This window comes from Sordaria macrospora, chromosome 1, assembly GCF_033870435.1.
Source record: "Sordaria macrospora chromosome 1, complete sequence".
In the NCBI taxonomy this organism is placed as follows: Eukaryota; Fungi; Ascomycota; class Sordariomycetes; order Sordariales; family Sordariaceae; genus Sordaria; species Sordaria macrospora.
Window position 1 is genome coordinate 1,402,262 of NC_089371.1, and position 23,623 is coordinate 1,425,884.

General features: G+C 53.2%; 4 protein-coding genes across 4 annotated transcripts; 2 read left to right on the plus strand and 2 right to left on the minus strand.

Annotated features, from left to right (window-relative positions):
- Positions 1 to 1,480: 1,480 nt before the first annotated feature.
- On the minus strand, positions 1,481 to 3,645 carry SMAC4_04982 (uncharacterized protein; the record flags this gene model as incomplete). Its single annotated transcript, XM_003352819.2, has 3 exons — positions 1,481 to 2,641; positions 2,915 to 3,308; positions 3,384 to 3,645. The coding sequence occupies 3 exons, from the start codon at positions 3,643 to 3,645 to the stop codon at positions 1,717 to 1,719; spliced, it is 1,581 nt and encodes a 526-aa protein (XP_003352867.1). The 3' UTR covers positions 1,481 to 1,716.
- Positions 3,646 to 3,662: 17 nt separating this feature from the next.
- Positions 3,663 to 6,150, plus strand: SMAC4_04981 (uncharacterized protein). The gene is made up of 6 exons (XM_066090216.1): positions 3,663 to 4,491; positions 4,581 to 4,668; positions 4,971 to 5,231; positions 5,294 to 5,339; positions 5,410 to 5,452; positions 5,514 to 6,150. Exons 1-6 carry the CDS (start codon positions 4,195 to 4,197, stop codon positions 5,940 to 5,942), a joined length of 1,164 nt encoding a protein of 387 aa, XP_065945505.1. The 5' UTR covers positions 3,663 to 4,194; the 3' UTR covers positions 5,943 to 6,150.
- A 12-nt stretch (positions 6,151 to 6,162) lies between these two features.
- Positions 6,163 to 11,050, minus strand: SMAC4_04980 (uncharacterized protein; the record flags this gene model as incomplete). The annotated part of the gene is made up of 5 exons (XM_003352817.2): positions 6,163 to 6,949; positions 7,043 to 8,291; positions 8,351 to 8,524; positions 8,582 to 8,895; positions 8,956 to 11,050. The coding sequence occupies 5 exons, from the start codon at positions 11,048 to 11,050 to the stop codon at positions 6,321 to 6,323; spliced, it is 4,461 nt and encodes a 1,486-aa protein (XP_003352865.1). The 3' UTR covers positions 6,163 to 6,320.
- A 922-nt stretch (positions 11,051 to 11,972) lies between these two features.
- Positions 11,973 to 21,087, plus strand: SMAC4_04978 (uncharacterized protein; the record flags this gene model as incomplete). Its single annotated transcript, XM_066090215.1, has 2 exons — positions 11,973 to 20,617; positions 20,856 to 21,087. Exons 1-2 carry the CDS (start codon positions 12,960 to 12,962, stop codon positions 21,085 to 21,087), a joined length of 7,890 nt encoding a protein of 2,629 aa, XP_065945506.1. The 5' UTR covers positions 11,973 to 12,959.
- Positions 21,088 to 23,623: the final 2,536 nt, after the last annotated feature.

Consider the following 23,623-nt stretch of genomic DNA (forward strand, 5'->3'; position numbering starts at 1 on the left):
CAGTACGGACAACTTGTCGCCAGAGCAGCCACAGTTCTAAACATGGAAAGACCAGACACATGTAAATGGCCCGCCTGCCACAGGACAGAATGTCCGTCTACGGCGGTGCAGCTAGGCGTTGGTCGACTCGCAAACTTTTTGCTGGTGTGCTGCCATTTTGGCCTCGTTCATTTAGCTTGAGTTCGATGTGTCTTGGGATCATGAAGATGAAGAATAATTGTTGACAAGTGGAGGGCAGACTGGGGCACTCGCGGTTTCTCCTCCTTCCCAGTTGGTACCATTGCGAAGCTCAGTGGTTGGCTCGAGCCGTGAACTCCATCGTCAGGACGGACCCGACCCGGCAGCGGTGACATCGGTCCGGTAGTGGAGCCCCGAACCACCGCCAGGAGATGGGAAACTCACTGATTTACGAATGCGCTTGTCGGCATGGATTGAGATGTTGAGGATGTCTCTCTGCGCATGTTCTGTGATGTTTCGGACAGATGGAAATGAAGAAGAGTTCGAGAAAATGACCTTTCATGACGTTTGCGGTTAGAGCATGTTCGGCTCTCAGGTACAGGCATCCTAGAGTCTGATCTTGTCTTGTGGGCTCATTTCTGTTCACTCGGCTTGTGTTCTTCCCCTGGCCCGGGGCCTGGACAGTGGAAGCGATCGACGGTGATGGGTTCCCGGTCCAAAAGGTTGAATTGCCAGTGGAAAGTCACCTTGCGGTTCCCTGGAGCGAGCCCTACTGCCCTAGGGAGGTGCCTGAGAGATGCCCTGAAAGGATGCTCCTTCCACCTCATCCCAGCGATCCCCATACTGCTAGTGATTTAGCGGGGGACAAGACGGGTGAAGGAACCGCAACTGGCCGTTGACTTCGGTATCTTGCAGGGCGGTTAGGTGAGCGCTAACACCGTCAGGTCAGAACGGTGGGTCTGCGGAAGGCCAACCTCTTTCGCCTGTGGGCAGAACTCCCCTGCTGCTCCTATTTCCGACGAGATTAGGTTCTCATCTTTGCTTTTTTCCCCCCCATCACTCCATCCTGTTTTCATTGGTGTTGACCGCCATCATCCCAGTCCCGGGTGCGCGTCCCTCCAGCCCTTGACATTCGGGGATCGGGTTTGTTCGTCCCGGCTGGAGCTAACCAGGGGAAATCGTCAGCTGCCCTGGTGGAAGTCGCAATGACGGTTGAAATAACCGAATCCGATGAGCTCCTTCCTTGATATGGATGGAGATGATGTTTCCATCACATGGTTCCATGAGCACGCACTGCAATGGGATATGAAGGAAATCAGTCCTTAATCTCCAGCTGCGCTTGCCTTCTGCCACTGCAGCTGTCGGGCACCTGCAAAACCGCATCGATGGCATTTGAAAGGCCTTGTCTTGTTCATCCTTGCAATGACCCAATGATATGGAGTCGGTTCCTAGGGCGTGTGACGGAAGGTTACAGCACACACCTTATTCACGGCATCATTCTCTTGTCAAGTTCTCCAGGCTGCTGATAACAGTATTTGTCATTCATCCTGGTATACTAGAAAATGAGCTTACAAGGCGGTCTCCTCGACTCTTCCAGGGGCACTTCTCAGTAGGGGAGCTGTAGCCAGGGTTTCCACCTTAACACGCCATTCTGAATCAGTGAGTGTGTAGGGGAGGATACTGGTGGTGGCTGGTCTCGCCGAGGTACTGAGACACTGTTGACGATTGAAAACCTCAGTAACCAACATCTCGGCTTGGCTAGACTTCTTTAGGGTCATCTCTGGTCGACCTGAATCTCCATTGTCCGTCTTCGTCCCTGTACATGGCAATCCGAATATTCCCAACTCTGTCCGTCAAGCCACCAGGCACATCCATGCCATCCCCGACGTGAGCATGGATGTTGTCGTCGACTCGGACGAACAACATGGGCAACGCGTCTCCTTTCCAGGCAGACACACCATGACGAGCACTGATAACGGCGGTGCGAAAGAAGTAGTAGAAACTGATGAGTAACATGCAGCCGGGATAGAACATCCACCACCACTGGACTCTGATGAAAGGGGCAAGCTGAGTGGCAGAGCCAGCATAAACCTTGGTACCACCTAGTCCGTTGGAGAGTCTCCCATTGATGCGAAACTCGGCCGTCATGGCTTCCGTGAAGCTCCCCATCCAGGCTTCCAGGTTATTGGTTGCGTTCCACATGGCTTCGACCCAGTCTGAGGAGTAATCTAACATGTTTGTGTCGGCGCGGACCACTCCAGTCGTTATGCCAGCCATGAACGTTCGTAAAGCGATTATGGCCTCTTTGGATACCGAGTAGGTCGTTGTGTTGTCGGCATTCATATTCTCGGGCAGGCCGATGAAGGAGTATCCAGAGCCGTGGAGATTGCCGCCACGTGCAAGTTCCGTCGTGGACCAATTTCCGACCTTGCTCTCGTTGTGCGTTCCATCAAAGACCAGGAGCTTGAAACTCTGGACGCAGAACCATAAGGCACACTCGGAACCCGTGACCGACAATCCCTGATCCTCAGATTGGACGAGGGAGAGCATGTCGAAAACTGAGAAGTAGGCCCGATTTGTCGACTTGATGGGATGCGCTGATCCGTTCGAGGGAGCTACTTTGAAGATGTTGAACTCGGCCGCAGGATCCATGGGAACATCCAGTGTATTACCGGAGTCGACGCTGTACGTGCACATGCGTGAAGTTTCGTTGCAAGTTGACGAGACGTTGTTGACTGTAATGCACTCCCCACAGGCCGCCAGAGTTGGGAACACTGGCCAAGAACAGTTTCCGGTCTCGCAGTACACGGGGAGTCTGGGCATCTCGGTCGAGATGATGCCACTGTAGATGGCTGCCTTTGTCGAGAGCGATGGTACCAAGTCTCCAAGGTAACCTCCTCGCCTCATGTAGGCATCCTAGACCTCTGATCGTGGAGGAGGTGGTGCCGGACCATACCCACGGCTGAGAATTCGAGGACGCTGCTCAAAGAGAACCATTTGCTGACTGAAGGTCTCGAACCAGTGGGATAGGATGATGATGAGTGCACCAAGACATCCAAGGTGTTTGAGCTTCATCCGCCACAGCAACATCAAGCTGCCTCGTATGCCCCGAGACGATCCGTCAAAGACACTGAAATCCGACAGGAGCGCATCGTGATTGTAGCGTTGTTGTGAGATTTCCGATACCCAAAGCCATGCGCCTTGGCTTAGGCAAGAGCCGACGAAGCCCATGAGTGATATGCGGAAGATTGTGACCATGACAATGAGGACCGAGTCAAATTGCACGCCGACACCCAGTTCAGGCACAAGTTGGTTGTCGTAGTATCTGAGGAGGATCACCAACCCCAGTGCTGTGAGGACGCATATGATGGCGTACCAGATCTCTTGCTGCCACTAAGCTGCGTGGGTGAAATGTTTTCTGGCACGGGCCCTCCGGCCGGGACGAGGCGGCACACCGTGCTTTTCCAGCTCCCCTCCCAGGTCAATGTTCGTGAAGGTCTCGTGCACTTCATCCTTGTCTGGGTGAGAGGTAAATGCCGTGTCCCGACGTTCTTCTGGCTGTTGGGAATCAATTCGTTGACTGGCCCTGGGAGACAGATGCTCAGATGGCTCTCTGGTGCTACTGATGGGCACATGGCGGCGAGTACTGCTCTCGCTCACTCTTTCGCCTCCCGCCCAAGGATCCATTGCGCAAGACGGAGGTGGTTAGGGATAGTCGAGTAGGTAGGAAGTGTGCTTTCAAGGTGAAGCTGTGGATGAATGCTATCGAGATCCTGCGCAAACGGATTCTAGGGTGATGATAGGTCAAACGTCGTGGATAAAGATAGGTAATGAAGATAAGATGGTGGTGTGGTGGTAGTACAGGAGGAGTGGGAGAAGTCGAGGAAAAGATTTGCGTGAAGCACGCGATAAGTCGACTGGCCACGAAAGATTTTGCTCCCACGGCGGAGAAGGAAGGAGGTTGCCTCCAACTTCAATTGCATCACGACTACTGGACCTGCCGCGCCTTCCCATATCAGCTTATCTAGCATGCTGCAAACAGGCGGTTGACAAAGAGCGGCATTGATAAGGGCAGGAAGCAGCAGCAAACGAGGAAAGAACAGACCATTATAAGGACAGTGATGACTTCACATATCCACATCCACCACCTCCTCCTTCCAGAAATGTGACATTGCGAATCCTTTCTCGTCAGCTTCAGGACAGCGGTTCCTTTCACTTTCCCTGGTTATCTGGAGGATGAAGAGATTTTCAGCATCCAGCATGAGATCATTCTTGGGGTTCTCCTTCCTCAGCATCTGCGGGGTAATAGCTCACGGTACCCCTCCTTCCTCCTCCTCCTGGGTTTCCAGCAACAACAGACAACATCCAATTTCCCTCGATGATCCAAGTGTCGACGATGTGGACATCTTGACGGGAAGTCAGTTCCACGGACTCAAGACATTCGGCAACCTTCCGTATGTGAAATGTTTCTCGGACGAGGAAGCCGCCTGCAAGAAGTACGACATTGCCATTCTTGGCGCTCCCTTTGACACGGTCAGTGTTTGCTTCGTTTTGGGGAAATATTCACCACAACCGTTTGAAGATTCGATCAATTTTCTTACCTGAATTACATCTCTTTGCAGGCTGTTACCGGACGACCAGGAGCCCGCTTCGGACCGACAGGAATTAGAGTCGGGAGTCAACGCCTCGCTGGATTCGATTTCTACACGGGTAAGCACATACGTTTCAGCTTTCAATCCTCTTCTCCGCGGCACTCACTGCGGTACCACCATGATGATCTTGTGAGAGGACAAAAGAAAGGACCCCAAGTTCCCCAATGCATTGTAGGTCTCACAAAAGACGGGAACACTATTAATGGAGCTACTGTACCTCCAAGTACACGATACTCAAATTATTTCATTACCAAAAACCCCCACCGAGAATGCTACTCGCAAATTGTTAAGGTCACTGCTCTCCCAGATTTCTCCAACTTTGTAAACTAACCTCGATGCGATGGTTACTTGCATAAACAGACGAAGATGCATTGCATGACTGGGCTACCATTGTGGACTGCGGCGACGCCACGTTAACCTGGCTCGACAACACCGTTGCCTTCAAGCAGCTCGACAAGGCGCACAGAGTCATATCTGGACGGCCCACGGCCAACGACACGGTTGCAGCCGTACCGAGAATATTGATGTTGGGCGGTGATCACAGCACCACGCTGTCGGCACTGCGATCAACATATCGACGATGGGGTCAGGTGTCTGTGATCCATTTCGACAGTCACATTGGTAGGTGTCTTGACGGAAGTATTTAGGCCATGGCCTTGTAGTAAAGGCTGACATCACGATAGACACATGGAATCCCGATGTTCTCGGCGGCAACATCTCCCACTATGCGTAAGTCCATTATCATCCAAACCGAGGTCTAAGGACTCACTAACACATACATCCTGTTGAACATGGACAGAGGCATCAACCACGGAACCTTCCTCCACATCGCCCACGAAGAAGTAAGGCACCCCCTCATCAAATTCCCCAAATACCCACCAAATACTAACAAAACACTCACAGGGCCTAATCCGCAACACCTCAATCCACGCCGGCCTCCGCGCCCCCATCAACAAGCGCAGCGACCGCATCAACGACAAGCGCTGCGGTTTCTCCGTCATCACAGCCCGGGACATCGACAAGCACGGAATCGACTGGATCATATCCACCATCAAGGCCCGCGTGGGTGACTCGCGGGTGTACATCAGCGTCGACGTTGACGTGTTGGATCCGGCGTTTGCTCCGGGCACGGGCACCTCTGAGCCTGGCGGCTGGTCAACCAGGGAACTGCTGACTATCATTGATGGGCTGAGAGGGTTGTCTGTTGTCGGGGCGGATGTGGTGGAGGTGAGTCCGGCTTATGATAACAGTGGGGAGACGACGGTGCTGGCGGCTGCGCAGGTTGGGTTGTCGCTTGTTAGTTTGATGGTTGCTAAGCCGGTGAGGGATTGAGGGTTTGTTGATTGTGCTGGTGGATTTAATGGCTAGTGGCCGTGTTGAATCTGGGGAGCGACTTATCGTGGCTAGTCTGTATGATGAAGGATGTATAAGAGGCAGAAAGGAAGTTGAGGGAAACAACTCGGTATCCCATCAGTTACCAGAGCAGACAGCGTCGGTTCTTGTAAACAGATCAACAATACATTAGAACACAAAAGAAACAAGAACATGACTCGATTGACCATCCCCTCTAGAAAAAGGTATGACATCTATAAACTCCCAGCCCGACCCCTTTTTCATTCATCCACCCACCCTTCGTCACCCTATGATGACACATCAATATGGCCCGCAACACAGCCCAACTATTCATTCACTCATCTGAAGTTCTCAACCTCAAAAATACCCCAACCCACTCCACCCAAGCACACCACCCAGCTCCCCTCTAACCTCCTCCCACTCCATCCCTCCTCCCTCCTGTCCATGCAACCCATTCCTCAACCCCACCAGACTCAATCCACCATTCCCCGTAACCTTGCCACTGCCCGCCGGATTCACTCCTCCGTTGGTGGTACCAACCACGTACCCAGCCCGTCCCGCAATTTCCTGGCGTTTACCTGTGCCAAGCTCCATGAACCGTTCCAGGATCTTTCCATCGACAATGTTCCTACCTATGCCGGCGTCTACCCCCGGCAATTGCATACTAGCTGATGCTGAAGGTGATGGCAGGCGGTAGCCCTTGGGGTTGAGACCGGCCGGGTGAGGGAGGGCGTTGGTCAGTTGGATTGCTAGCGAGGAGAGGCGGCGGTAGGCATTTTCTTGGAGAGGTCGGAGGGTGGCGAGGAGGCCCGTGGGGGAGGCGAGGAGGAGAATGTGCGGGGGGTTTTCGCCAACTTCTGAGTTGGAATTGGGGGAGGTGGTGGTAGGGTAGACGGCGGGGAGGAGGAGGGAGGAGGTGGGGTGGTGAGCGCCCGTGTTGAAGGTTGTGCGGTGGAGGAGGAGGTGGCCTTGGAGGGATTTAGGATCTGTGAAAGAAGGTTGTTAGTTTTTCTGGGTTGGAAAAGGAGAAGGGGAGAAGAAAAAGGGGGGGGGGGAAGAGGTAAGGGGGGGACACATACGCTCGGGATCAAATTGCAAAATGTGAATATGACCATCAGCATCGCTAGCCACGATGTACAGCTCCTTTCCATCCGGCAAGAAGTCGGCATTCAACACCTCCATCCTAGTGGAGCTCTTGCCGAAGAGCATCATCTTGTACGGCTCCTCCGTGTAGCCGGTGAACCACACGCCCTTGAAGGCGTCGGCCATCAGACAAAGACCGGTGCCGGGCAGCTCCTTGACACTCGTGACGTAGCAGTTCATATCCATAAACGCCACGGGCAAGAGCGTCCCGTCTTCTTTAAGACCGCGCACCATGCATTTCTGGCCCTGGGCGACGAGCATCAAACCCTGGGTGCCGACCTCGGAGAGGGCTGTGACCGCGCCGCGCGGGATGTCCTCCTTGGCGACCAGCTTCAGCTTCTTGCTGGTCTCGGGCTTGCCAGGCTCGGGGATGACGTCGGCAATATCGAAGACGTAGACGCGGCCTCGGGTCGGAAGATCTTCACCCTTGGTGAGAGCGGTGCCGACGGCGATGAGCTGTTTGCGCTCGTTGGTCGACTCGGAAACTTCCAGGTTGAGTGTCTCGACGCAGAGGACGGTCTCGCACGGCTCCATTTCGACCGTGTCGATCACGGTCCAAGTGATGCCGCTGAGGAGTTTCAGCATGCCGCGGTCAACCATGGGCTTGAACGTGATGTTCTCGCGCGCCCATTCCTTGTGGTAGTCGTCGTCCTTGGGCAGCTCAAACGGTTCGGCGTTGTTGCAGCCCACCACATAGGCCTGTGTAGGCGGGTGGTAGACCACCGACTGGGTGTCAACTCCGACGGGGATCTTCTTGACGGAGAGACCGAGTTCGGCGAAGCTGCTGTCTGTGGGGATTTGTGTAACCCTCGCGATGCCGTTGGTGTCAGCGTAGATGAAGCCATGCTCGCAACCTTCGGTGTGGAAGGAGCTCATGGCTTGAACACCGGATCCCTGGAGGCCAAGTACCCTGGGACTGGACTTGGCTGTTTTGAGAATGAAGCTGGGCGACGACCCAGGAAGGAAGACAGTGCTATAGCCCGAGATGTTGGTGCAGCGTCGCATAGGAAGGAAACGCTGTGCATTATGGAGCTCATCATCCTCTACCGGCTTCTCCTCCGGGGCCTTGGCGAACGTCGAGTTTGGTACTTTCTGGAAAAACAGTGATTTTGAGAACGGCTGTCCAGCAGTTGCCTTGACTCGGTAGGGTTGGTATAATGTGAGATCATCATTAGCGTGGCGAAGCTGTACATTCATCGATTAGCTGACAGTCAACATGGTAAGGTAGGTTCGTGAGGACGTACGATGAGGTATGGTGATTTGTGAGTTGTATCGCCCAAATCAGCGACTAAGATCTCAGCAACGGACTCCTTGGCTGTGCCTTTCCTGGCGGCATAGTCGGCAGAAAGTCCTGGTGGTATGTAAGAAAGCCCCTCTGCCACATAGACTGGTTTCGTCAAGTCAGGCAGACGATAGATCTAGTGAGGTGCGTCAGCGAAGTCGTTATCCCTGAGAGGAGGCCATGACGTTCTTACATATAAAACACCGCTTGTACTTAGCAGGAACATAAGGATGTTATCTTTAGTCCCTTTGCCTGCAGCCTCGTCAGCAAACACACCGGTGGTATCGGTATACAAGCATCCCGCCAACCACTTTGTGCCGGTCAACATCTGATCCTCTTTCTCGACTTCGTCAAGTTCCAAGAGCTTTGGACTCATTTCGGCAACGAATACGCTAAAGTCGTCCCGGATGAGAAGAAGGAAGGGGTCAGCAATGCTGGCAGTTCGAACCCGCGGCTCCGCTCCTGTTTCTTCGTCAAGCATGGGCACGATCTGACTCAACCCCAGGTCTAGAGAGGTTGTGTTAGTTGGGCACTTGAGGCGTCCTGAAAGCTTCGGTTCTCACGTACCTCCGTCATAGCATCGCACTTCGGACTTGAGAACTTGAAGAATTCTGCAGTCCTTCCCCATGGTCCCTGCCTCCACAGTAAAGCCAGCAGCCGGCTCAAATTCAGTTCCGGTAAGGCTCTCGAACCCGGCTGCTGTAAGGGCATAGACATCAGATGTTTCATAACCGTCAAGATCCACCTTGGCTACGATCATGAACTTGTGGTGCTGTCCAGAGGTATCGTAGTCATTGCTCATGGGGCCCTTGTCACCCACCAGGGTCTTCGGGATGGGCTTCTTTGCGCACACTGTCCAAAATCCTCTTGCCTCTGGAAATTCGAATCTTCCTATGATCTTTGGTTGTATTGCCAAGTTCATGATGGCAAGTGCGCTGGCTTTTCCTCTCCCCACGGCACACACGAGTTGGAGATCGCTGCGGACACCTTCCGAGTTGCGTTCCTCCTCGCTGTCGGGTAACGTGACGGGTTGGCCATATGTCATCTTTTGTATTGGTGCGATACTCAGCAGCCGGTCGTGGATGCGGAAGTTAAGTTCTCCGCTCTTAACGGCCTTGGCAGCGGATATGGCTTGCTCCGGGGACGTTGACTCCTCGCCATATAGGTCATCGTCGTCGTCCTCGAGATCTTCATCGTCAAGATCCAAGTCCAGATCGATATCCTGAATTCGCGACTTCCTCTTCTGAGTTTGACCTTGTCTTCTGGTCCAGCCAAGCAAGACGGAATCGCCTTCCTCGGAGCCCACAAACACGGTAGACCTCCCCACGCGAGACAACGAAGTGACGCGCGACTGTATGACACTACCTCCCGCTTCTGGGGCTAGCATCTTGATGCTCAGGCCCGACACCGTACGTCCGTCGATGCGGAATGTGATGAGCCCCAGGCGGCCGTCGTTGAGAATCAGGAGGAATTCGCCCAGTTCTGCCGCCAAGACGTCGATAGCGCAGCCTTCAAGACGAAGGTCCAAGTCGGATTGGTCGACAAGGCTAAAGGAGGTGGTTTGCTTGGTGAGAGGATTGACAGCGATTCCGTTGGATTTTCCGGACTGGTCGATATGGATGAGTTCGTTGGCTCCTACAAGCAAAGCGCCACCCACAGGTGCAGGAAGGGCGACGACACGGAACAGATCCTGAGGCAGGCCGTTAACAGCCAGGATGGTGGTGGACGCTCTTTGCTGGAGGTCTAGGGTGAAGACCATGTATGTAAAGTGGTCCCTGTGACCGAGCGAGTTGGAGGCGGTCTTGGTGGAGGACAGGACACCAATGGTGGGATCTCGATACTCATGCAAGAAGGCGAGATGCACAGGATGAAGGAGACTAGCTTCAAGTTTTGAGAGGCGAAGGACGAAAGAGGGTGAATACGGTGTGTCTTCTATAGTGCTAGCTCCATTTGCGATGGCGCCGGAAAGGTCCTTTTTGGGCCTTGGGCCGTCCAGCTCTTCGTCCCAATTATCCATGTCCATGTCCTCATCCGGCTGCTTGAAGGGCAAGATGGCCAAGTTCCTCTCGCTGAACTTGAGGGCAGCGCACCTGCTCGCTGGATCGGCGAGCAACAGAGTGGGATAGTGATGTAGAGGCGCGACCCACGGACTCCCTACGAGCTCCTCTTTTTCGTAATAGTGAATCGAGATGGTCTCGAGAGTGTTGCGATCCACATTCCACTCGACCAGACTGAGGCGAGCGTCGCGGAAGGAGAGAAGCAGGCAGTCGGCACCACCGGACGAGCTCCCGCTGGGCTTCTTAATTCGGGCGAGACCTGTGATGGTGCCGGGCAGGGTGACTTCGGCGACAAGAACCAGCTTGGCGCTATTGGCACGATCGGCTCTGGCAGCAATATTATCTCCTCCCAGGAACGAAGCCTCAAAGCCATCATCGTCGTTTACGAGCCTGCTATCGTAGCGGCCGGCTGTGGAGGCCTTGGTTGTGTTGGTGCCATTGAGGGTAGCGGGGGCATCGATCTCGGCGGAAACGACTTTTGTCTTGAAGATTTGGAGTAACGACGCCTTGGCGACAGCGAGATTAACACCTTGACCAGGAACGAGCTGGAGGGTTACTGAATGGGTGACAGCCGTGGGCGGCGTCAACTCTGTATAGCATTGCATCGTGTGGGATTCGGGAGCATGTCGATGCTAGACGAAGCTCGGAATAATAGGCAAGTCTGGCGGCAGGTGATATGCACTGCTTTCTGTTATTGTTTTGGTAAAGATTAGCGTGCCAGTTACGGAATTGTTGTGATGTGTGAAGACGAAGCTACGCTGGCATAGATTTTCCTATGCGCGAGGTGATGTTGAGGTGGACGATGGAGGAGAAATGATTCCTTCCAATCCGAGTTGAGGTTGACGACAATGCAAGTGCAAGTCAACACGACCCGACCTCCAAATGATTGTCCCAATGCGCGTCGCGACTGATTGGCTGCAGCATCCAGTGACGCTGAAGTGCCAAGCATTGAATTGAATGTGCCTCGAGTCGGAGGAAGATTGGAGCTTCTCTTTGCCAATGCCAGAGCTGTGTGACGGCCAAAGAGACACTCGCGCCAGCTGGCTGCCGTTAAAGAAAGCAAAAGCTCAGACCCTCAAAGTTCTGGACCACCCGTTTGATGGCTTGCTGGACCCCACCTGAGCTGAGTGTTGATGCTGTGTGACCCACAACGGGCGGTTCTCGTTGGAGACTTGGGGAACCCTCGACACCAATGCACGTGGAAGTCCTGAGCAAGATATTCGCCTAGTACAGCACATTATGTAGCCCAAATCCGAGACATTTTTGTACAGGGTAATGACACCCAACCTGTGACGCCACACGATCGGTTGACGTTCCGGGGGGGCAGAGTGAGACTTTCTCCCACTGCACCACAACGTTTGCCTGCTACTGGCAACCTCAACTGCACCTCCAGCTGAAGCCGAGTGCTCAGGCTGCAACAGTGCAACATTCAACTGCACCCCAACCCATCACTTGAGATCCCGCTCAGGACGACATTCAACGGGAGACTCCGAGACGCAGACCCAAACATCTGGGCAGCCCGCCGGTGCCTGGACTTGAACGTCGTCGCTTTCCATTTCCACTTTGTCACTGCAAACTGAAGACTCAACATCCACGGAACCGAGCGGGAGTGGTGCCTACCTACCCTGACATCGGACTTTGGCTGACCATTGGCGATCCTGCACCTCGCTGCTCTTTCCCCTCCAACCAAACAACGTCCTCTATTATTTACTTGCTTTTACCAACACCACCATCATGTGAAATAGCTTGAGGCGGGATACACCACCACCACCACAAACCTTGCTGGACCCTTCTTTTCCGGATCTGATTCATGACTGGGTGTCTCTCCCTTGTCTGATGCACCCCACGTCATCCGGCCCATTGATCTTCTCCACGATTCCATCCATCCGTACCACTGCGACTTTGTCACTTTTCTCATCCCCGTTTCGCTGGGCTGGCAGCTGGCTGACTGTCACAAGTCCGGATATTCCTTTTCCAACTTCTGCCGTGAGTCTTCTTCAGATCAAACAATCACCACCCAAAAACGGGTACCTAGGCGGCCCAACATCTGAAGCGGGAACCTTAACCAACTCACCCTGACCCAGTTGATAGGTTCTTTATCCTTTTTTCTCCATTGGTTCCTTGTCAGATAACGGCGAACCTTGTGGCCTACAAGGCTAGGCTTGGCCGCGGGGCAAACTATCGCTAAAAACACCCAAACAACCCAAGAGTCAAGACGAAGCTAGACGGCGCCAGAACCGGCTACGTATCGGGCATCCAGACATCCAAGATAAAACCCAATTCGATGTTCCGGTTGCCTCCTTTCTGTTCCGCCTCTAAACCTTTTTGCGATTGACACTCCAGTCTACCACTGCTACACATGACCAGACCGCCTGCCCGACGTCATTTTGTCCACTTGTTCAACCCTAAACAGTGTACCTGTTAAAGGATGATTTCCGACCCATCTGCCCTCCTGGATTAACAACGACAATCTTTGTCGTCAGTTCTACCTTTTGATTGACGATTTTCGCCGAGATGGCTTCCGGCTCAAACAGGCCGTTTAAGCTTCCCCTTGGTCCCCTTTCGCGCTCTAAAGATGGCGACCATTCCTCCGAATCCGACTATCCGGGCGGCCGTCGCGACTCCATGGCCGCCCTCTCCATCTCTTCCCATGTCAACCAGGAACAGCTCGCTAACACCCTTGACCGAATTCACAACACGGCAAGCCAGTCCGGAGTACTGACCACCTTCAACGATTTCGCTCCGCCTCCACCACCGGGTACTGTGCCTGTCACCGAGAGCAAGGGGACTACGGGCGAGTTGGTACAGCAAGGCCTGAGTGGTCTCTACAGCCGTTTCAAGGAGGTCGTCGGAGTGTCAGGGAAATCTTCTGCCCAGGAGGCCGAAAGTTCTACTAGCTTTCAGGATGCCGCGTCCAAGAATCCCAAGAGCCCGATTCCCAATAGCTCCAACAACAGTAGCACCAAGATATCGATTCCCTCCCTTCCCAAGGGAGACAGCTCGTCCATCAAGTCGCCTTTTGATGCGAAATCACCTTTTGATGCGAAATCACCTTTTGATGCGAAATCACCTTTTGATGCGAAATCACCTTTTGATGCAAAATCGCCCTTCGATGCAAAATCGCCCTTCGATGCGAAATCACCCTTCGATGCGAAATCACCCTTTGAGGCAAAGTCCCCTTTTGAAGCCAGGCACACCTTTGATGGGCCCGCCTCTCTCGAGATCCCACCCTTCATGTCTACCGGCACATCACCGGTTTCGCCGACCACCATACCGGCGGACCTCCAGTCGCCCCCGCAGACAACCAGACCACCATCACTTGCTACGCTGCAGAGCCTCAAGACCGGAAACTCGAGCACACAGACAATTCCGAGGGCGGGAAGGACGCCCCAGTCAACTGCTGCCAGCCCTACCGTTGCCCCCTTTATGCCAAAAGCGCCGTTTGAAAGGGAAAGCTCTAGGGGTCCGGCCAGACACCTCGACGAACCCTCAAGCTGGGGTTCCAGCCGGCGGAGCATCAGCAGACATGGTGATGGATTCACCCCGCCTGGCATCGCCGTGAGAACAAGTGTAGATAGCGCAACGGCCGCTTTGGCGCACAGTAGAAGGGAGAATGACGTGAGTATCGACAACGGCATCGACAGCCCCATGAGCCCGTCTAGGCCTATACCAGATTTGCGCATCTCCTCTGCCTCCTCGCGCTTGTCTGAGACCAGCCAAACTAAGCGAAGGCCTGCCATTATTGACCGTATAAGTCAGTCAAGGGGTCATAGCCACTCCAGGTCCTCGTCTCTGGAGCCCGGCAAGGCAGAGCCCAGCCCCATTAGCACATCAGCGCACAGTACGGTCTATCATGACTCGTTTTCTCATAATGTCAAACCACAGAGGTTGCAGTCAGGAGCCATGAAAATCCCAGGCACCACGACAAATGAGGGCGCCCCGGAGGTCGTCAATGCTAGGTTAGAAATGATGAGGAAGCAGGTCCTGAGCAAAGAGTTCTGGATGAAAGACGAAACCACCAAAGAATGCTTTGCCTGCGGTAGCCCATTTTCTGCCTTCCGACGAAAGCATCACTGCCGCACTTGTGGCTGCATCTTCGATTCAAAATGCACCTCTACCGTTTCAGGACAGAAGTTCGGCGTTCAGGGAACGCTTCGCGTCTGCAAGAATTGCTTGGAGGTTATAAACCGCCGCTATGAAAGCGGTTCCGATGATTCAGGGGATGAGCCCTTTTTGCCCGCCATGTTTCGTTCCAACCAGACTAAGCCGCCTCCTCTTCCAGCTAGACCTCAGGCGGACGACGAGGTTAGTATTGCCGAGCGAACAGAGCAAGCGAATGACACAAGGTCCGCCAAAACGCCGATGATGGCGATTCCAGCCACGCGGCGAGTTGGTGATAGCAATCGTCACTCTGCAGTTCTGGAAATTGACATGCCACAGCTCAGCCGCCCGGGGTCATCTCGGTCGCTGAGATCACTCGCGGCGGGAAGACCTCAATCATCTAGCCATCGCAGGCTTCATTCAAAACATACGTTCTTGACTAGATTCAAGTCCACTACAACTGATAACAGGGCACCTTTTCGCAAGCCTGCTAGCGAAGAACTTGGGAGGAAATCGAAACTCAGCGCCTTCCACGACGACAATATCATTGACCCAGAACTTGCGCCCTACATGTCGGACGAGTCAAGCGATGATGAGCAAATGAGTAGCATATTTGCAACCCTAAACAGCAACGATATGCCAGCGGCCAGCTTTGATCCTGACAAAGCAGGCACGGCTGCCTTTATGAACGCTGCAAACAGAAAACACAGGTTCCGCCACGGCGAAAAGAGCACCAGCGGACTTAGTTATACCAGCAGAGGCCACGACGACACTGGCTTACCAACTCTTCCTCTCCATACCCGGCCAACCAGGAAGAGAAACCTCAGCACTGCAAGTGTCACGGGCCACCCGCTGCGATCACCACGCCCGAGATCGGGTATCTTCAGCCTCATGCTGAACACTGGCCCCTCAGCTGACGCCTTGTCTGTATGGGATAATCCCGGAGTTGTCGAAGCATCTACGCTCAGCAGAAGGGATTCTTATTTCGAGGGCAGGTCATCAACTGGCGGTCTTAACCCCACGAGCATGAGCCACGTCAAAAAGCTTTTCCGACAACTATTGAACGATGCAGATATTCCCAACCCTTCAGCGTGGGAAAAGGCCCTCATCCCAATCCTTGACAGGTGTGCGGATGATGTCGACCCGGACATCCGCAACGGAGATGACATGGACATTCGACACTGGATCAAGCTGAAAAAGATACCCGGCGGCAAACCGGGCGATACTGCTTACGTCCATGGAGTTGTCTTCTCCAAGAACTTGGCCCTCAAGACCATGCCCCGCAAGATCGAGAATCCCAAAATCGTCATCATCACTTTCCCAATCGAGTACCAGCGGCACCAGGAGCAGCATTTTATGAGCTTGCAGCCGGTCATAGAGCAGGAAAAGGAGTATCTGAGGATGGTGGTGAACAGAATCCTAAGCCTCGAGCCTCGGGTGTTGCTCGTCGAAAAGAACGTCTCTGGCGTGGCTTTACAATATCTCTCGGAAGCTGACGTTGCGGTCGTGTATAACGTCAAGCCGTCGGTCATTGAGGCTGTGTCCAGAATTGCCAACATTCCCATCATCTCATCCATGGATATGCTAAGCTTGGGCGCCCGCGTCGGAACTTGCCAAAACTTTGATGTCAAGACCTTCGTCAACAAGGAGCTCAAAGGCAGGAAGAAGACTTACATCTTCATCTCCGGTTGCCCAAAGGAGCGCGGCTGCACTATTGCTCTTCGCGGTGGCTCGACCGAGGTCCTATCTCGCATGAAGAGGATCACCGAGTTCATGGTTTACGTGGTTTACAACCTCAAGCTCGAATCCTGCTTGATGCGCGATGAATTCGTTTATGTGCCTCCGGAGCTCGAGTCTCCTCCACGGCCAGCCACAAAGCTCCTGGGTGATGGTAGTCCGGCCCCGTTGTCAAGCAGTCCAGGCACACAATCAGGGGACAAGCCCGCTCATAGCGTGGCCGAACAGATCCCACGCAACGACCAGCTCTCTGAACCCTGTCAGGCAACTGACAAGCCTAGCGAGAACACGGTATTGTCTGGGGGGCATCCAGCCAACGACTTCGACACCAGCTCATCAATCAAGGAGGAGACTGCGGAGGAGCTGGCTCGGGCTGAGTCGGAAACAAATGAAGACCACGCCGCGGATGACTTGCCCATGCCCACGTATTACGGTGACATGGTCGCCAAATACGAGACCAGAATTCTCTCTGCATCACCCTTTGTCAAGTTCACTCAACCATATCTGCTCATGAGAGCCCGAGAGCAGGAGAGGCGTCTGGTGTACCTCAAACGTCTTCGCGACCAGGACATTGTCGAAGAGTTTGGAGAAAGCGAAAAAAGTGAGCCGCAGCCTAGGCAGTTTCAGCTTATCCAGCCCGAAATGGTTCATGAGCTTGGGCAAAAGGCTCCGCGTCACATCATGGAGGTGCTCCATGCTGTCCATGATGCGGAATACGACAAGGCCTTGTATAACTACCAGACCCAAACTCGACAATGGGAGAATTACATCCAGGGAAGTCTCGACCTGTTTGATCCGTACTCCCACCAGAGCATCGTTGTCCTGTACTCGGTTACGTGCAATGTGACCCAAGTTCCATGCACTGAGCCCAGTGTGGTGGCTTTTGAGTTCTATAGGGAGACTCCAGACGCTCTTGGTGGGATGTACCAAGACTGCACCCTGGGGCAGTACATCGAGGACGTCTGCGAAAGCGCTGACTCGATCTGTCACTCCAACGGATGCGACCGAAAGATGTTTGAGCATTACCAGACGTATGTTCACGAAAACGCTCGAATAACGGTCATGGTGGAAGACAAGCCAAAGTGGCCAGAGAACTTCCCCGAAAAACCACACGAAAGGGATGGCTGGAAAGATGGCACAGGCATCTGCATGTGGAATTACTGCAAGGTGTGCAACAAACACTTCGGACTGATGCCCATGTCAGTGAGCACCTGGAAGTACTCTTTCGGGAAGTATTTGGAACTGTCGTTCTGGAGCCGTGGCCTACGTCTTCATCCAGAGACAGGATGCCCTCATGATCATCAAAAAGACCATGTCCGGTTCTTTTACTACCTTTATCGCGACATTGCCGTCAGGATACACTACGATCCGATCGACTTGTACGAAATCATTGTCCCTAGATCAAGGATCACCTGGAAGGTAGATCATGACCTAAAGTTGAAGAATGAAGTCTTTACCAAGGCAGAAGAGCGTTGGAACCGCTTTACCAACTCGGTCAAAGCCAGGTTGAAGAGCATCAGAATCGACAGCGTCTTGCCGGAGAAAATGGAACACTGCAAAAGTGAAGTGGATAGACTGACAAGGAAAGTACAAGAGGACCAGGCCGAGCTGATTCGGGACCTTCAGGAGGCCTACATGGGCTCAAAGTACTACGAGGTGCTCCCCATGAACAGAGTTATACGTCAAATGGCGGAGAGGGCTACCGAATGGGATGTGGCTTTCACCAAATTTGAGGCCGACTTTCTCTCGGACAAAGATGTTCGCCAGTTGACTATTATCCAGCTGAAGAAGATGTTTGAGCCAAAACCTGCAACCCCGGGTAACGAACTTGGGGAGAAACCGTCGTGTGAGACAGTTCACTCCAATGCAACCATCGGCGAACCGGAAGAGAAAGAAAAATCATCGCAGCCAACGGAAGATGAAGGCCCCAGTCCCAAGACGCATTCTCCAGTGTCTTCCGCGGCCAGGCCTATTTCTGTGGTAAAGGAAGAAGCGGTGGGTGAAGCCGGGTCTATTCTGGAACGAGTTGAGCCTCTTGACCTTGCAACTGCATCCTCGCCTACGCTCATTAGGAATGGGGCAGATCCGGTCCTGGAAGCAGCAAAGGTCACCTTCAACGAGCCAACTCCAACCGTCACAGCCGCAACCCCCCCACCTCTACCGACACCTCTCTCAAAGCTCAACGAAGCACCTCTGTTTACCGGTGGCGAACTGTCTCTGTCAGATATGATCGAACTCAAACGCCGAGAGCAACAAGCAGCCATACCCGAGGCTAGCACATCTGCCGGCGGTGAGGGTTCAATGGAAGGTTTCAGACCTATTGTTATACCGGAGCGCACGACATCCCGTAAGGCGGGTTTGACGGTGTCGCCTCCTTTAACACGGGCCATTTCACAACCGGTGGGAGCTATTCCGAAGCTACAGTCCGCCATTCCGAAGACTAAGGAGCATAAGATGCCAGAGCCGGGTGATCTTGCGCGGGCAACAGGAGAGGGCTCATCTCTCAAGGGAGATAAGAAGTTCCTTGGGATGAAGATCCGTCCTTCTGCTATCCCACGCTATCGGCATAGGAATTCGAAGGTGTTCACTCTCGCACGGCACTTTGAGGAATTGAGCCGAGAGTTTGAGAAGGAGCGAATCAAGGACAAGAGAGAGCGGCAGGCCAAGATGTCTTTCCCACGTGCATATCTGCCACGTTCTACTACGAAGGCGATTGTGGAGATCTACGAGGATGTTGACCAGGCTGTTCAGGAACCCGGTACTGTGGAAGAAGGGAGCCATTCTGGTGACAGAGACTCGAAGGAGAAGAGGCCAATGGAGGGTTCTACTCCGACAGATCAATCCCAGGGGGATCATTCCAGGTTGTCTACAGATCAGGGCCGCACTTCGCTTGGTGAAATGCCATCCCGAGAGCCTACTCCCGAAGATCTAAATCACGAAGCGGACGGAGACGAAGGACAAGACGAAAGCGAAGGAGAGTCCGACGATGAAGGTGCAGAAAGCGATGCCGACCGGTCAACATATACGTATGACGATATCCCGACCGATGTCAGGGACCTTGCTGCATCCATCGAGCCGAGTGAGGAAATACCTGAGGAGCTGCCGAAGCACCAAAGGAAGAGCCTCATGACCATGCTCACCAACTTCTGGGCTGAGCGCTCCGCGAGTGGATGGCCCACGCTTGACTACCCTTATAATTCGACGGACCACATGTTCACGGACTCGAACGTGATTGTCAGAGAAGACGAGCCAAGTTCTGTTGTAGCCTTTGCGATGAATTCCACGGATTACCACGTCCAGCTTCGAAACATTCGAAGAAACTCTAGGAGAACCCAGCAGCAACAACAAGCACAGAGGCAGCAGCAGAAAGAGCAACAGCAGCAACAGCAACAACAGCAGGAATCACCCTCCCAGGATCCCGAAGAGAGCAGCGACAGCGGCATGCTAGAGATTAAGGGCGGCGGCGCCGGTCCCGATCTCAGCGAAGCCGAACTCGAGCAAAGCATGCTTCGCCCCTTCGGCACTCACCTCAAGTTCCAATTCATGGAAGGCTCCGGCAAGTTCACCTGCAAAATCTTCTTTGCTGAGCAATTCGACGCTTTGCGGCGCAAATGTGGCGTCGGCGACCGCATCGTCGAGTCCTTATCTCGCTGTCTTAAATGGGACTCCAAAGGCGGCAAGACCAAGTCTGTCTTCCTCAAGACTTTGGACGACCGCCTAGTCATGAAATCCCTTTCCCCCATCGAGACCTCGGCCTTTTTGGGATTTGCCCCGGTATACTTTGAGTTCATGGCCCAAGCCCTTTTCCACGATTTACCTTCAGTCATCGCCAAAATGCTCGGGTTCTTCCAAGTGATTATCAAGAACCCGCTCACCAACACCGAAGTCAAACTCGACCTCCTGCTCATGGAAAACCTGTTTTATGACCGCTCCCCAACCCGCACCTTCGATCTCAAGGGCTCCATGCGCAACCGCAAGATCCAATCCACGGGCGAGCAAAACGAAGTCCTGCTGGACGAGAACATGGTCGAGTACATCTGGGAATCCCCGCTCTTCGCACGGGAGCACTCCAAACGTTTACTTAGGGCATCCGTCTGGAACGACACCTTGTTTTTAGCGAGACAGAACGTGATGGATTACTCGCTGATGATCGCCGTCGATGAGAACAAGAAGGAGCTGGTGGTGGGCATCATCGATTGCATCCGCACGTGGACGTGGGATAAGCGATTGGAAAGCTGGATCAAGGACCGCGGGTTTGCCGGAGGAGGCAGGAACCGCCCCACGGTCACCAGTCCGAAAGAGTATAAGAGTCGGTTTAGAGAGGCTATGGCTAGGTATGTACTCACTGGTCCTGCGAGGTTTACGTGCTTGGTTGTGTTGTCGAGAGGTGGGGGGTCGGTTTTGTTGAGGGCGTGATGTTATGTTCTGTTCGCATTGGAGAGGATGGATGGGTGGCGGTTGATGACGACGACGACGATGACGATGTTGATGATTCCCTTCTTTTCTATCAACGGAACAATGGCTGACACAAGTTTTGGATACCTTCTTTTTCCTCTTTGGTTATCATTACAGATATATCCTCCAAGCACCTAATTGCTGGCATCACTTTGGTACTGGCCCATCCGGTACTCCTTCCCTAAGGGCTGTTGGGCCAGCTCCTGATTCTGCTCACGCTCCTGCTCCTGCTCCTAGGACGACTAGATTCGCGGCGGGGGATGTTGGTGGTACTACTACTTCGTCAGCGTCGGTAAGGGGGCCGTCGATGAGAGGATCGGTTAGGGGGTCGGTTAGGGGGGTGGAATAGGAATGATTGAAACACGTGGTTTGGCCTAGAGTGGGAGGTGGGAGTGGTATGTTATGGCCTGGGGAATGGAGGAGGATGAGAGTATGTCTATTATTGCGCGCTCGGCTTTTTTCTTTCGTCATTCTACAGCATCATCATTATCATTATTGTTAAGCACGGCGTTTTCGTTGTTTAATGTTCACCGTTCACTGTTCACCTCGTGAGATAGAGAATGAAAAGGGGAAATGTTGATTCTGATTTGCCGCCCATTTGTTTGATGGGAAGCAGTGATCAATTCGGTCATCTACTTGGTTTCTCTTTTCCCTAATTGACGTCCCGGTGGACATGAAGTTAGAGATGTGCTGTCGTTCATGCTTGCTTTCGTAGTCGCTAGTCTACATCTGACATTGCTGAATGAAAATGATTTTGTGTTTCTTAGGAAGGGCTTATGGTGAGGCCTTATTTACCCAGAGTTGGTGACATATTCCGGAATGTAACCCAACACCCCGGATCTTCCGACCCGTCACCCGGTACCTTCCGAACCGATCTTGTCGGCCCTCGGTAACTTCCGCTCCGGCCTCCGGCACATTAATGGGTCCGGCGCCGTGAGTGGGTCCAATGCTCGGCCTCGGCACGCAAGCTTTCAGGTCCACAGTGGACGGGAGCTAAGTCAGCCGGAGCCGAATAGCTCGGAGATCCGCTTCCCTCCGCTCGGCTTTGATACTTCGGAACTCGGATCCCACTTCTGGTAACGGAATTTCCCTCTGTGTTTCCCCAAAATTCCCTTTCGGCGGCTTTCGGCGGACTTTCTATTTTTTATACAGTATTGGGTGGATGGAAGATGTTATGGACTCTTGTGTGGAGGTTCCTGAGGTTCAGGTTGTGCCTGCAGTCTCTGACAGTCTGAGACTCTGAGCTTATCTCTAGCTTGGCATTAGCGCAGCGGCTTGGCTCGGCTCGGCACGGCAAGCTTGCAGTTTTTTGTCCCGCTTTTTTCGGCTCGGGTTGCACGAAGCTGATGGAAGCTGACGGCGGCGGGGCCGGCGGGGGAGGGGCAGATGGGGGAAGCTCGCTGGTTGTGACTTGCGGGCAACTTGAACAACAAGTGGAAGTGGAAGGAAGCTTCACGGGGTGTGTTGTGTCTTGTGATTGATCACTGATATTCCAGCGCGCTTGCGACGGCGGCGTCGTGGGCGGGCGGGCGAATTGACGATCATGTTTGGGACTTTATCTCTGGTCAATCACAGTTAATCATCGTTTGTGTTTCAGAAGTTGATCTCCCATCACTCCCGTCTCCCGAAGATGGAAAGCAATCTCATATTCGTAGGCTTCTTCTCCAGATGCCTTTCCCTCTTCAAAAGGTCACGTTCTCTGAAGACCGTTACGTTGACGTCAAGCACCATAATGTCTCCTCGCTTTCATCTTCAGTCCGGGTTCATACGGTACACTACACTACAACACCGTACCTGAAAACCCCGAAAGCCCTTAAAAGCCCTGAAAGCTTATTCTCTAAATCCCTTCTCGTGCCCCGCGCTTGTGCAAGGCACAATGAAGTGTGCCAAGAGATCTATCTCACTTGATCTCACTTGATCTCACTTGGTCTCGGATCTTGAATGTTAAAATCTTGAAATCCCACGGCAATTAAAAGCAAGATAGATCTGCGACAGCACCTCGGAGTCGGAGTGTTGCCTACACGTGTATACCGCTTTTTGCCTACCTAGCTGCCTGCTGGCCTGCTTTGACCGACGACCGACGACAGATGGACAAATGGACAGCACGTCAGATGTGGCGGTCATTGTACCATATTACCTCCAAGCACACAATGGCATAGAACCGTACCGGACAGCATCGCTCGCATCTTCTGTGAGCTGTAAAGGTAAGCTGTAACGTAGGCAGGCAGGCAGGCAGGCACGGTGGTATATTTAGAGCACAGTTCCGGCATCAATGATCTACGGTACAGCTCCCGCCGTGCCTTTGCTTATCCGTTTGAATTTACCGACATATCGATCCAAGATTCATGGCCTAAAGAGGCAGAGTGAGTGAGTGCTTCTGCACATGTGAAGGGGCACAGGATTGCAGTCCCTTGATTTCCTACAGATCAAACAATGCCCATTCTCAATCACAGCATCTCACGCAATGCTGCGTTATTCATTCCTCAATGAAATGTTGTTATCAGAGATGCGCAAACTGCAAAACGCCACTGCCGAATGATCTACAACACTACAACAACGGCGGTGGCAACCCCAAGGCCCTTGATGCAGATCTCAGAGCCTTCGTCCGGAGATCTACCAAACTACCGACCTACCGACCGACCAACAAGCAACGAAGACCAACGAACGATACGGCCAAAACACACCGTTGATTTTTTCGTCTTGGTCCCCTTTCACATGTCCTTACCGCTTCTTCTCCTTCTTCTCCTTCTTCTTCTCCTTGTTTTCGACTATTCTCAGTTCTCTATCAGTGGTCTGCTTGTGGTCCTTTCGTCCATGATCCATGATCCATCAAGGTGTCTGGGGCCCTGGGCTGTTGTCTGTTGTTAAAGGGACTTTTACCCCTC